This window comes from Blennius ocellaris (genome assembly GCF_963422515.1).
Source record: "Blennius ocellaris genome assembly, chromosome: 5".
Taxonomy (NCBI): Eukaryota; Metazoa; Chordata; class Actinopteri; order Blenniiformes; family Blenniidae; genus Blennius; species Blennius ocellaris.
Genome location: NC_137654.1, coordinates 30412926 through 30427289, shown reverse-complemented (window position 1 = coordinate 30427289; position 14364 = coordinate 30412926). Strand labels below are relative to the sequence as shown.

At 46.1% G+C, this 14364-nt stretch overlaps 2 protein-coding genes across 2 annotated transcripts in view; both read right to left on the bottom strand.

Moving 5' to 3' along the window:
- Positions 1-10720, bottom strand: part of plxna3 (plexin A3) — a gene marked incomplete at its 5' end in the record, with an annotated part of 76368 nt that extends 65648 nt beyond the window's left edge. The window contains 2 exon segments of the mRNA XM_080496987.1: positions 10425-10561; positions 10623-10720. Coding sequence (XP_080353113.1) covers positions 10425-10561; positions 10623-10720 — 235 coding nt within the window.
- A 2748-nt stretch (positions 10721-13468) lies between these two features.
- The window catches only part of ptpn18 (protein tyrosine phosphatase non-receptor type 18), a gene marked incomplete at both ends in the record, with an annotated part of 13063 nt that continues 12167 nt past the window's right edge, over positions 13469-14364 (bottom strand). The window contains 3 exon segments of the mRNA XM_080496986.1: positions 13469-13501; positions 13503-13543; positions 14217-14288. Of these exon segments, the coding sequence (XP_080353112.1) occupies positions 13469-13501; positions 13503-13543; positions 14217-14288 (146 nt within the window).

Sequence of the window (14364 nt, the reverse complement as noted above, 5' to 3'; positions counted from 1 at the left end):
GACTCTTTCTCAGCCTTCCGAACAACAATCACTTCATTATGTGACGAAGGACTGAAGCAACATTCAGTCGGAAAACCACAAAACCGCAGAAAGAAAAGCAGAGACTCGTCTTCTTCACACAGCCGCCCTTTCTCCCTCCAAAGTGTCATTTCACGCTCGGCTCTTTGTGCTATCGGACCGCCGGCGTTCGGGAAGGAAGTCGTGTTCTGGAGGTTTTTATCTCGGCAGGACGTCGCCTCTCAGAGTCCAGCGGGTCTCTGGCCTCGCCGTAGACCTGCAGTCTATTCCCATGACTGACAGCCAACGTCACGCCACGTTTAGCGGGTAAATGCCGATTGGATACGTTACACCCCCCCCCCCCCCCCCCCCCCCCGAGGTTAACCGCAGCCTCTGATTGGCTCTCAGTCTGATTAATTTAACTGAAGACGTGAACATGTGACGGACGGAGAGTCAAAGGAGCTCCTCTCACTTTCTTTTACTCCACAAGTGACGACTTACTTCTCCCCTCTTTGTAAGGCGACATCACTACAGTGTTAGCATTAGCATTAGCAGTAGCAGAGCTGTCAGCGCCGTGCGGGTCGCTCTAACGACTCGAGTTGAGTCAGAGGGAGGAAGATGCTGTAAAAATCTGTTATGGTTGGTTGTTTTTTGTTTACGTCAGTCAGTCGGTGGACGGAGCTGAAGTCGGAGGAATAAAAGCGTGACGGAGTTCGCAGCGAACGGCGGCGGGTTTTATCGGCAGCAGTCATGCTAACGCTCGGGTTTCGGGTTTCAACTCTGGTTTCACATTTTCCAAATGCAACTACTGAAGAGGGAAGTATGGCTCCCTCTGGTGGCGGAAAACAATGATGACAGGAGCAATGGAGGGATGACTAAAGATGGCGAAATTCTGACTGTGGGCTCGTTTTTGTACAAGCATAAAATATGGATTACTTCCAGGAAATCCTGAGTGGAAAGTTTTGTGTTTTACACCGTGAAATATGATCAACGATGGTCGTTTACAACGACAAAATCAATGGGAAAAAAAAAAAAAAAAAAAAAAAACGATGTAGTTCGCACACAGGGCCACTAGTGGGGGGTGCTGTTTGTTTTTGTAATGAAGCCACACACACACACACATGCAGCAGAGAACAAAACGCTATGAACATGGTGGACAGACGGCCAAGATGGGATTGTTATTGCGATGACTGTCAAAATAAGAGCACCAAGTCCCGGGAGAATACGGACTTGGAGTCACGACACCACAGAGGAAAACTTTTGTTGTTATGGTTCCTCTATTTGTACACGTGTTTCTTGACCTCGCTGTGGTTTGCGGCGGCAGCGTTTCAGAAAAGTTGCGTTTTCCTCCGTCTCCATGGGGAACGTTTTCAAAAAGTTGCAATAACAGACCCCTTAAATGCAACGACGTTTTCGTGTTGTCACTTTAAAACATCACGTGAACAGCACCTCGTACATGAATGAAACACTGACTCGCTGTCACGTCAATCCAAGAGTATATTTTCATATTATATAAATTATATATTAACTTGTATATTATATAAGACCGCAGCAGGTGACATCATTTACCCAGAGACCTTGTGATCCCACGTCTCCCGCCGCTTCCCGGACTGAGGCGTTTGAATAAAAAGAAAGTTCGTGGAACACGCGGGGGGGACGCTAAACGGTGCCCCCTAGGGGTACTGCAGCGTGCCTCCTAATTCAACGGGAATGTAATCTGATTACAATCTGAAAGCTGAGATGAACCAAAGTTATTTGTTTCGTGACCTTTAGCCTCTATAACAAACAAGCGGCGGCCGTCGGGGAGGCAGCTTCATTTTTTTTTACTAACTTTGTTGCAAAACACACACACACACACACACACACACACACACACACACACACACACACACACAGAGCAGGATGTGAACACGCAGCGTGTCTCTGACCTGCCGTCTGCCGAGGATGAAACACAAACACATGATGCAGCGGTTCAGACAAAGTTCAGACGCTGAATGTTTCATGAAGCGAGTCGCAGAAACGCTCGCAGCTCGTTTTGTCTTAATCGCAGCAGATGTTTCAAAAACACTCGCCGCGTCACGCCGACGTGACGAACTCGCTTTCGACGGGGGGGAAAAGAAGCCGACGTCAAGGAATTCGGTTCACCCGAAACGTTCCCATCCATCGACTGAGAGAGAGAGAGAGAGAGAGAGCGAGAGAGAGAGAGAGAGACTCCTCCATCAGCCAATCAGCCGTTGACAACGGTTGCTACGGTGATTCCAGTGTTGAGTGTCTCTACTGTATTATTACATAAGAGATACGACGGCGTGTCCCATTTCTGTTGGACACACTGAGACGCAGACTGTCGTCACACCGGGCCTATAAAGGTCTCACATCTGGTTTAAAACTGGTGTCACATCTGGTTTAAAACTGGTGTCACATCTGGTTTAAAACTGGTTTCACATCGGGTTTAAAACTGGTTTCACATCGGGTTTAAAACTGGTTTCACATCGGGTTTAAAACTGGTCTCACATCTGGTTTAAAACTGGTTTCACATCGGGTTTAAAACTGGTCTCACATCTGGTTTAAAACTGGTGTCACATCTGGTTTAAAACTGGTCTCACATCTGGTTTAAAACTGGTGTCACATCTGGTTTAAAACTGGTCTCACATCTGGTTTAATACTGGTCTCACATCTGGTTTAAAACTGGTCTCACACCTGGTTTAAAACTGGTGTCACATCTGGTTTAAAACTGGTCTCACATCTGGTTTAAAACTGGCTTCACATCTGGTTTAAAACTGGTCTCACAACTAGTTTAAAACTGGTTTCACATCGGGTTTAAAACTGGTTTCACATCGGGTTTAAAACTGGCTACACATCTAGTTTAAAACTGGTTTCACATCGGGTTCAAAAATAGTTTCACATCTGGTATAATACTGGTCTCACATCTGGTTTAAAACTGGTTTCACATCTGGTTTAAAACTGGTTTCACATCTGGTTTAAAACTGGCTTGACATCGGGTTTAAGACTGGTTTCACATAGGTTTTAAAACTGGTTTCACATCTGGTTTAAAACTGGTTTCGAACATGGTTTTTAAGCGACTATAGACTTAGTTTTAGACCTTATTTCTAAACTGGTTTCAGACCTGATTTGACACTTGCTGTCAGATTTAGTTTAAACTCGTCTTAGACCTGGTTTCAGTCCAGGTTGAAGTCTCGGTTTCAGATTTGTTGAAACAGTTTTAGATCTGGTTTAACACCAGATTTGACACCCGGTCTTGACAGTCTCTATAGAAGATATGATTGGCGAGAGACTCTGTTGGACACTTGCTGGGGATTTTACCACAAACTGTCCCGTTGCTCTGGGAGACCGGCTGGACGAGACGACAAAAATGTCCCGGTTTAGACACTTTGACAATGTGGACGGAAAATCAGTGTGTGTGTGTGTGTGTGTGTGTGTGTGTCAGGAGGAGCAGGAAGGAGGTGCAGAGTGTCAGCTGATTGCTTCCTGTCCGCTCCTCCTCAACACCTTCCTGAGTGTGTCTCTGGTCTTCCTGTCTTTGTGAGGACGCGGGTCGGTGCAAGGTGGCGTGAGGACACGTGGGAGGGTAATATTTTCTTAAACCTCCATAAATCTATACCCCCCCCCCCCTCCCCCACCTCCACACCCCCCGTCTAATCAGAGGCGTCGGTGATGTCATCACACGGGTCTTCAACGACAAGCGACAGCAGCTTTTTGATGACATCACAGCGGCCAGTCGTTCTCATTGGCTGATAGAAGGCGACGCTCCGAACGCCACCGACTGAAAATATATCAGTCTGTCTGTGTGTGTGTGCTGATTCAGCGTTTTCTCACTGCTGACTCCTCCACTGACTCAGTGTGTGTGTGTGTGTGTGTGTGTGTGTGTGTGTGTGTGTGTTCACTTTGAGCATAATTGTATATCAATAAACAAAAATGTGTGTTAAGTGCTTTATATTAAATCATAGATGTATACTAAACACACACACACGTCTGTTGTGGCCTCAGTCGTACATTTTAATATTGATCATTGAAAAAAATGTTCTTGGTGCATCGTCATGGCGACAAAACAGGGATTCTCATTGGTCTGCTCCTTGAAAATAGTCCGTGTGTGTGTGTGTGTCTAATTTTTGACATTTCATTAAAACGCTCCTGTGTGAAGAGGCGAGTTAAAGACGCCTCCATAAAATAAAAACGTACTTTAAGTTGTTGTTGTCATTTTATTTATAATCGTCATTCATATAAAAAAAAAAAAGCATCAGCATCATGAGTCGTCAAAGCACACACACACATACACGCACACACACACACACACACACACACACGGAAAAAGTGTGTCAAAGTGCAGCGGTGGAAACATTTCGATAACAGCCGACTTATTTTAACCTCCGTCGGTGATGACATCACGGCGCCGCCGCCGCCGCTAGCCGAGCAACACAAAACACCACATTCCCTCACGCCTCTTCTCCGTACACACACACACACACACACACACACACACACACACACACACACACACACACACACACACACACAAAACAGCCACTATCTTTTTTCCACTGTCACTTTTTTAAGGAGGCGTCACCACGGCAACCCGAGAGGAGCAGGAGGCGGAGCTTGTTCTGTTCACGCCTTGATAACAGACCAACCTGCTGAGTCGTGTTTTTTTGGTTTGTTTTTATTTATTAATTTTTTTTAATAAATATGTTAGCTGACGGAATACGAACTTTAAGTTTGTCGCATATCTTGAATCCCGGGGGTTCAGTCTGTCTGACCTGCAGGTGGCGCCATCATGGCACGTAATATAGCTACACATTGAGTAAACAAAAAACAAAACAAAACAAAAAACAAAAACTACACGAGGAAACCTAAAAAAACTAAAATTGAGAAAACTAAAAAAAACAACAGAAAAATTAATTGAGAAACCTAAAAAAACATTTTCTTAAATTGAGAAAACTAAAAAAAAAAATGTTTAAATTGAGAAAACAAAAAATAAATAAATAAATAATCAAAGCAAATTGAGAAAACTAAAAAAAAAAACGAGAAAATAAATAGAGAAACCAAAAAAAAAAACCTTTTAATTGAGAAAACAAAAATAACTAAAACAAAAATAATCAAAACAAATTTGAGTAAACTAAAAAAAAACTAAAAATAAAAAATAAAATTGAGAAAACTATTTCTGGTTTAGCTTTATTGGGATTTCCTCCTATTTCTTTTCTCACGGGAGCCGATTTAATATCATTTCTTACATTTAAATTTGAACGTTTAATGGTTTTTTACCTTCTTTTTTTATTGAATTTTAAAAGACGTCTGCTGTTTTTCATCAGTATTTCATTAGAACCTCGTTGGGCTTTTTTTTTTTTTAAAGCGTTTCCACGTCGACAAAAAGAAGATTTTTCTGACGATTCGGTGGTTTTAATCTGAGAAAACGCTTCAGATTGAGGTTGGGGGAAAAAAAGGGAAAATAAAAACAATCGATTTTTCTTAAACATTGATGTTTTTGGTGAAACACTTTTGAAATATCTTCATCCACGAAGCCTAAACTTCCTCGACAAACAGACTTTGTATAAACGTCGTAAACAAACGTTGTTTTTGGTGTCGAATGTGAGAAAACGAGACGAATCTGACGCCTGTTTTTCTCACATTCTTCTAAACGTGATCGGCTCATTGATTATTAATCAAACTCAACAGTTCGTTTCCTCCTTTATCAGCTGATCAACGACCTGATCAGGAGAAAAACCCTCAGTTCTCCCAGTTTCTCTCTTTTAAAGCTGCTTTGTTTTGTTTTGTTTTGTTTATAAACGAAGTGTAATTTGACGCCGTCTCCAAGTGAAGAAAGACGCCGGGACACATCTGATCGGATCGATCAGGATCTGATCGGTTAATCAATTGGGGGCTGGAGTGGGGAGGGGGTCTGGGGGGGTCCTTCAGTGTTCATGCAGGTTTCATCAGACCAGATTTAATGATGAGAGTCGATCTTTGATCAACCTGCTGCACCTGCCAGAACCAGAACTGTTGATCAGAACCAGAACTATTGATCCTGTTGATCAGGATCAGAACTGTTGATCCGAACCAGAACTATTGATCAGAACCAGAACTGTTGATCAGGACCAGAACTGTTGATCAGGATCAGAACTGTTGATCCTGTTGATCAGGATCAGAACTGTTGATCAGGAACAGAACTGTTGATCAGGACCAGAACTGTTGATCAGGACCAGAACTATTGATCAGGACCAGAACTGTTGATCAGGACCAGAACTGTTGATCAGGAACAGAACTGTTGATCAGGACCAGAACTATTGATCAGGATCAGAACTGTTGACCAGGACCAGGTCCAGCCATCAGGACCAGGTCCAGCCATCAGGACCAGGACCAGCCAAGTCCTCCGGATGGACTGACGGACCTCCAGCCGGCCGGGTAGATGTTGGGTTTTGGTTTGGGGTGGGGGGGTGCAGGAGGTGGAGAGGGGGGGGGGACCGCTCCGTCGCTCCATCGCGTTTTTTTGCGTTTCTTTCGCGTTTTTCAAGGTTTTCCAGGCTCCTTCCTCCTCTTTGTTCTTCTTTAATGGATCAGCGTCTGGAGCCGTGCTAGCCCCTCCACCCCCCCCCCCCCCCCCCCCAACCCCCAACACCCCCCTCCTCCTATACCCCCCCCTCCCCCCACTACAGAAAACAAAACACATTTCCAGCTGAAAATCACCTCTCTTTTTTTTTCCTTTCTTTTTTTTTTCCCTTCACGCACCAAAACAGCGGAGGAGAAGCGACGAGAGGCCAGAAGCCTTGCGGGTGAAATCTGCCCCTACCTGGGGTATCGAGCAGCAGCAGCACCCCCATCCCCATCAGAAGCCCCGGCTCTTCCACCACCCCCCCCCCTCCCCCCCTCCTCCACCCTCCACCTCCCCCCTCCTCCACCACCACCAGAGGGAAAAAAGCGTGGAAAAAGGAGCGGGGGGTTTGCGGGGCTTTTTTTTTGCGGGGCGGATGATACGAGCCGTGATGCGGCGGAGCGGCGAGGCGTTTTCCCCCCCAAACATCCACACACGGAGCCCCCCCTCCTCCTCCTCCTCCTCCACCTCTACCACCTCCACCCCACTACACCCCCCCCCCCCTCCCCTCCCCTCCCCTCCCCTCCTCCGGTCCTACCTGTGAGGAAAAGGCGCAGGAAAAGAGGGATCACGTATTTAAATCCACGGTCCCACGCGCCGCCGCTCTGCTTTTCTTCTTCTTCTTCTTCTTCTTTTTCTCCTCCTTCTTCTTCTTCTTCTTCCTCACGTGAGGAGGTCCAGGTGGCCGCAGCACGAGCAGCCCGCGCTGACTGACCCGCAGGAGACCGGAGGTAAAATCCACACACGGCGCGGAGCGGCGAGACGCGGCGCGGCTCTCCCGGTGTCTCTCAGCCTGCCTCGGCTCGGCTCGGCTCGACTCGGCTCGGTCCGCCCCTGCTCCGATACGGACAGCCCCCCCCTACCCCCCTCCTCCCCTCTCTCTCACCCCCTCCCCCCCTCCCCTCCCCACCTCCCTCCCGCCTGGACCGTACCACTGTGGGACTCGACCGGGAGGAGGAGATGGAGGAGGGGGGGAAGGAACCGATCGGGACAGCGATTTACAGCGGAATAACTTGAATTTGACGGATTAATCCAAGGCTTCAGACCCGCGAAGCAAGTTAAACGAGGTAACGAGGCGATTCAGGGGCGAAACATTAATTAAAGTTGAGTTTTATTAGCGAGGAGCCGCTGGATCCTCCCCCCCGCTTTATCCCACTTGGTACAGTCCAACTTGTTAATCTGCTGTTTTTCCTCTCCGGGAGCCAGATGTGCTGAGACGCTGAGGAGGAGAGTGTGTGTGCGTGTGTGTGCGCGCGTGCGTGTTGTAGCTGACTCGTATTTTTTCATTCATTTATTTATTTCTATAAAAATCTATGTACACACACACACACACACAATTTGACGATTTATCTAGTCGTATGTCTTCTTTATACATCATTAATTAAGGGATTTCTCTATTTCCCTCTGGAATTAATAAAATAGAAACAAAAAGTACGTCCATTCTGTCACCGTCCACTTGATTAGTGTGACGGTTTTGTTGTTTTGGTATCGTTCAGCATCATTTGGTTGCGTCTGTCTGTCTGTAGTCTTATTTCACAGTTCTTGGCCTCAAACTGCCATCATTCGTTCCGTCGCTGCTGCTGCTGCTGGTTGAGAGCATTTGTTTTTTTTCTCTCCTCCTCAATGAAAGACGAGGTTTGAACTTGTAGCTTGTTTCTTGGAGTGTGTGGAGTCTGGTGGTGGTGGTGGTGGTGGTGATGGAGGAGGAGAGAGGCAGAGCGTGGAGCCGACGAGTGTGATGGGAGGTTAGTCATCCTGTCATTGTGAGTCAGGCTGCTGCTGCGAACATCACACACTCACACACACACACACACACACACACACACACACACACACACACACACACACACACACACACACACACACACACACACACACACACACACACATAAGGTGTGTTTCCTGCAGCAGCAGTGTGTGTGTGTGTATAAGTCACGCGAAAATGGACCTCAAGCGTTTCCACAAACTTCCACGTTGGCGGCCATTCTTAAAAAAAAAAAAAAAAAACAACAAAAAACTTGTGTTTTCAGTGGCTCCGAGCGCCGTTGCCGTGGAAACGGGGCGTCAGGTTAACAAAAGTTGACTTAAGTGAAGAGACGGTGAAGGCTAACGACAGCTAATGAAGACTAACGGGCAGGAAAAAAATGGCACCAAGAACTACAAGGCTAAAGCTATAATGTCTTGCTACGACAACATGGACGTCGCCCTTCGGGACGTTAGCTTGTAGCGGCCGCCTACATTTCGCAGCGTCTGTAGCCGCTAAGAAGGAAATAAACGCTACTAAAATGTGGTTTCATGACATGGTCGGAGGGTGAAGCAGTACGTAGAAGCTACTTTCCCGACGATGCAGTATGTCAGTTTTGAGGCTAACGGAGGAAAGCTTCAGCAAAGAGGCGATAAGAGGCTAACAGGAGCTAACTGAAGCTATCGGGCAGAAAAAAAAGCTGCAACCGAGAACGATGAGGCAAACGAGAGACGTTTAAGGGAACGGCAGGAATTGGCGGCTCATTCTTAAAATATAGCTTAAGTTTTAACCTGCTAACCGGAACTATTCGGATAGCCCTAGCTTATTAGAACGAGCTGAGAACAATGGAACAGACAAAAGAGGAAAAGTGTATCAATTACAGTAAATATATCTCTTAATAGGAGCTATTTTATAGAAGCTACGAGGCTAACAATAAGTGAAAAGGCTAAGCTAATCATCCGACAGGTGCAAACGGAAGCTAGCAGGCGCTAATAGGTTCAAACAGCACCTAGCTGTTGATGCTAAAGGTGTTAAAAGGAGCGAATGGGAAAACTGAAACTGATCAAATAAAATTGTTTAACAAGAATTTCCAGTATTTCGTAGGCAACTGGGAGTTAAGAAACTGAAGGGCGAACAGAAGCTCATGAGCCTTTAGAGTTGCTAAAGAGGAGTCGCGATTCTACCATCGCTAACAAGCCGACAAACGCTGACGGGAAGAAAACAGGAGATAATGAGACAGAAACCAGAAACCAAAAGAAATTAAAAGAGTCCAAAAGAGTCAAAATAGTCCAAAAGAGTTAAAAGAGTCCAAAATAGTCCAAAAGAGTTAAAATAGTGCAAAAGAGTCCCAAATAGTCCAAAAGAGTTAAAATAGTTCAAAAGAGTTAAGAGTTCAAAACAGTCAAAAGAATCCAAAAGAAACCAAAAGAGCCCTAAAGAGTCTAAAAGAAACCAAAAGAAGTCAAAAGAGTTCAAAAGAGTTAAAAGAGTTCAAAAGAGTCCAAAAGAAACAAAAAGAGTCTAAAGAGTCTAAAAGAAGTCAAAAGAGTTCAAAGAGTTCAAAAGAGTCCAAAAGAAACCAAAAGAGCCCTAAAGAGTCTAAAAGAAACCAAAAGAGTTCAAAAGAGTTAAAAGAGTTCAAAAGAGTCCAAAAGAAACCAAAAGAGCCCAAAAGAATCTAAAGAGTCTAAAAGAAATCAAAAGAGTCAAAAGAGTTCAAAGAAGTCAACTGAAGCTAAAGGACAAGAATTCACAGCTGCAATAATAATATTGAATTGAATTTTAATTCTTATTTCAGCAGTCTTATTAAACTGATACTACTATTTTTATAAGACACACAATAAATGATATACACAAGTTTTATATGTACAGTTTATACATGCACATCAAACATATATATATATATATACACACACACATAAACGTTCATTACTTCTACATAATATTAATAATAATAGTAATATTACACCATGTATAGTGTGGCATCATTTAAATGAATGGTTACTAATAAATTTGTTAATAGGCTGAAAGAAAAAGCTAAAGGAAGACGCAGAAGCTCGGAGAAGCCGAGGCGAGACAGACAGCGACGTGATTGGCTGGGGAGCGTGTGGGCGGGGTCGGGGGCGGGGGAAGGGCGTGCGACGTGAGTGGAGGAGGACGGAGCGGACGAGGGCGGAGCCGCCGCCGCCGCCGCCGCCGCTGTGGTCGGGAGGCCGCAGCTGAAAATAAGACGGTGGCTTCGGTTTCCCCTGTAATCAAGTCGCAGCTCCAACGTCTCGCCCTCTCATTTCTCCCCCCGCGAGGCCGTCGTCCTCGCCGTCGTCCTCGCCGTCGTCCTCGCCGTCGTCCTCGCCGTCGTCCTCGCCGTCGTCCTCCATGTCTTCTTCCCTCCCTGTCTTCCTTTTCCGTCCACTCCGCCGTTCCTTCCTTGCTTGTGGGTGAAGATGAAGTGATGAAGAAGTTTCCAACTGGACCACCTGTGTCCATCTGTCTCCCCCCCTCCTTCCCCCCCCTCACCCCCCTCCTCCCCCCTCCCTCGCCCCCACCCCCCCAACTACCCCCAACCCTCTCACCCCCCCTCCTAACCCCCCCAGTGTAAATTGATGCCGAGCTCCAGTTAATCTTTTTAAGTCAGCGTGACACAGCCAGCAGCACGTATGTGTGTGTGTGTGTGTGTGTGTGTGTGTGTGTGTGTGTGTGTGTGTGTGTGTGTGTGTGTGTGTGTGTGTGTGTGTGTGTGTGTGTGTGTGTGTGTGTGTGTGTGTTGTGGCTGACTGAATGCCTTCCTTGTATTTTTTCTGCTACTCCTGCTAAACACATCTGGATGAGTGTTTATGTAATTTCTCTCTCTCTCTCTCTCTCTCTCTCTCTCTCTCTCTCTCTCTCTCTCTCTCGCTCTCTCTGTCTTTGAATTTATTTAATTTGTGATTGTTGTCTCTTTGAGATTGTTGTGTGTCTTCTTGTGATTGAACTGTATTTATTTATATGTATTTAATTGTATCTTTTTGTGATTGTTGTGTCTCTTTGCGGTTGTTTTGTATCCTTTTATGATTGTTGTGTCATTGTAACGTTTTTCTTGTGTGTCTTTTTCTGATTGTTGCGTGTCCGTTTGGTTGTTTTGTATCCTTTTGTGACTGTTGACAGTTTTTTCCTGTGGTTGTTGTTGTTGTGTCTGTCGCTCGTTGTGCCTCCCGGTGGTGGTTTTGCGTCGTCATACAGTCGTTTGACCTTACCTGATGATGTCATCGTGACCTCGGCACCCGTCCGTCTCCATGGTGAAGGGATGTCCAGCAGGTGTGGTGGCGAGGTGGTTGCCATGGTTCCCGCTGACCTGATTGTTGGTGGGGAAAAAAAGAAAAGAAAAAAAAACAATGAGGGAAACTTCAAAGAGGAGCTGCTCAGTTGCCTAGCAACAAGGCTCGGTGGCAGTATTGCTCTCTCTCTCTCTCTCTCTCTCTCTCTTTCTCTCTCTCTGCTCAGCCACAATCTGTCTTATTCATCACTCCATCATTCTCTCCATCTCCAACTCTTCATCACCCCCCACACTCCTCCTCCTGATCTCTCTTTTCTCTGTCCCTCATCATTCTCTCTCTCTCTCTCTCTCTCTCTCTCTTCTCTCTCTCTCTAACATTTTCAAGTAAAAACTTTCGTAATGTTTCGCTGAGCGTGGAACTTTTTTAAAGCAGCTTCCCGAATAGCGGCGTTTAAAAAAAAACACAGCGCTCTCCTTCGCCATGTATTGAGAATTCTCTCCATTTTTTGAGTTTTCTCCAAACTGGTAAAAACAACTTAAATAAAAAATAAATAAAAAGAAAGATACATTAGCAGGACGAGCTCTACGGCCTGTCGTAGTTTTACCTTTATGACCATTTATCACGTCGGTGGACGTTTCTTCACACGCCGTCTGTCGTCACGGTGATCAAATAACAACACACACAACTAGTGGCCTGGCAAGGGAACTACAACGTTTTTTTTTTCCGTGTTGTTCAAACGACCGTCGTCCCGAAGTGAAACGACCAGGTGAGACTCCGGAACGCTGGTCTCCTCACAAACTGAGCAAACTGACCTCGGGTCAGTCTGGCTGTTTCAACGCCGTCGCCATGGAAACCAGAGAAAACGCCTTCAAGCGAACGTCGGCAGGTGGAGGAGGGTCCGACTGCACAACTATGGAACTAATGTGATACAGAGAGAGAGAGAGAGGGAGAGGGAGAGGGAGGGAGAGAGAGAGAGAGAGAGAGAGAGAGAGAGAGAGAGAGAGGGAGAGAGAGAGAGAGAGAGAGAGCGCTGGCAGCAGAGATTAACACTTAGTGGTTTTAAGAATCAGTGTGTGTGTGTGTGTGAAAAACTACTGATGATATGGAGAGTGTGCTTTGCGGTTGAGTTTTGTGCGTGCACACACACACACACACACACACACACACACACACACACACACACGGGTCATGGGTGTTGGCTGCTTGAATGCAGGAGACCACAGAGAGACGTGAAATGAAGCGATAGTAGAAATTAGAGGAGGGACAAGTTATTTAAATGGTGTGTGTGTGTGTGTGTGTGCAGTTTTTGTAACCATATTCAGATCTTATGATGTCACAACAATCTCTCTCTCTCTCTACCCCTATCTGTTACACACACACACACAACACACACACACTTTGCGGCCACAGTCCAGTGATGCCAGAAATGTAATTAAAACCAGCTTTTTCTTCTTCTTTCCTCTTCTTCTTCCTTCACTTCTTTCCACGCTGCCTCCTGCCTCTATTCACTGACACCGTGCTGCCCCCTGGCGGCCACGCGGGGAACTGCAGCCCTCAGTACTGAACGCGGATCAGTTTAATTAGATTGAAGAGGAAAACAACAGAACAAAAACAACACCATCTTCATTATCTTTGACATTTATTACGCTCGTTTTGTTTCATTTGCTGCGAAGGAAAAATCAGTTTATGTGACATTGAGGATAAAAGTATTTTAAATTTACATAGAAAAAAAAAAAGAAAAGAAAAAAAAAGAAGCGACTCGTGGAGTTTTGTAAAAAATCGTCCAAAAATTAAAAAAAAAGAATCTTGTTAGCTTAAATTAAAAACAGACGTATTTACAGAAGCTGTGATGAACCAGGGCCAGTGAACGTGTCACCGCTCCAGCCGGCTCCACTCAGCAGGGGGGGTCCCGGGGACCTTTAGGACGGTCCACCCGACTGTTAAACCCTGAGACACACAGGAAGACACCAGGACACACACACACACACACACACACACACACACACACACACACACACACACACACACACACACACACAAAAGAAATGTGTTTTTTCATAGTGTTAGCAGATACAGGGGGACAGAGGGGGACATATTGGGATAATATGGGGACATAAGGGGGGCAGAAGGGGACAAAGGGGGACATAAGGAGACAGATGGACAGAGGGGGACAGATGGGGACATAAGGAGAAAGAGATGGACATATTGGGACAGAGGGGGGCATAGAGGAACATAAGGAGACAGAGATGGACAGAAGGGGACATAGGGGGAGATAAGGGGACATAGAGGACAGCAGGGGACCGATGGACATGAGAGGACAAAGTGGGCAGAAGGGGACAGAATGAGACAGAGATGGACAGAGGGGGACAGAAGGAAACAGAGGGGGACAGAAGAGGATATAGGGAGACAGAGGGGGACATAATGAGACATAAATGGACATAGGGGACAGAAGGAGACAGGAATGGACAGAAGGGGACATAGGGGGACAGAATGGGACAGAAGGGGATATAAGGAGACAGAGATGGACAGAAGGGACAAAGGGGGATATAAGGAGACAGAGGGGGACATAAGGAGACAGAAGGGGACATAGGGGACCCGGGACGATCCCTGAGGTACTGACCGATTCCTGCAGGCGAGCACAAGCCGCTCGCTTCCGCCGGGGAAACGTCCTCGTATTCACAGTCCTGTAGAGCTGGAGGAGGGAAATGATCACATGATCAGAGAGAACTTCCTCTTCCTGTCCCCCCCCCCCTCCCCCACCTGACACT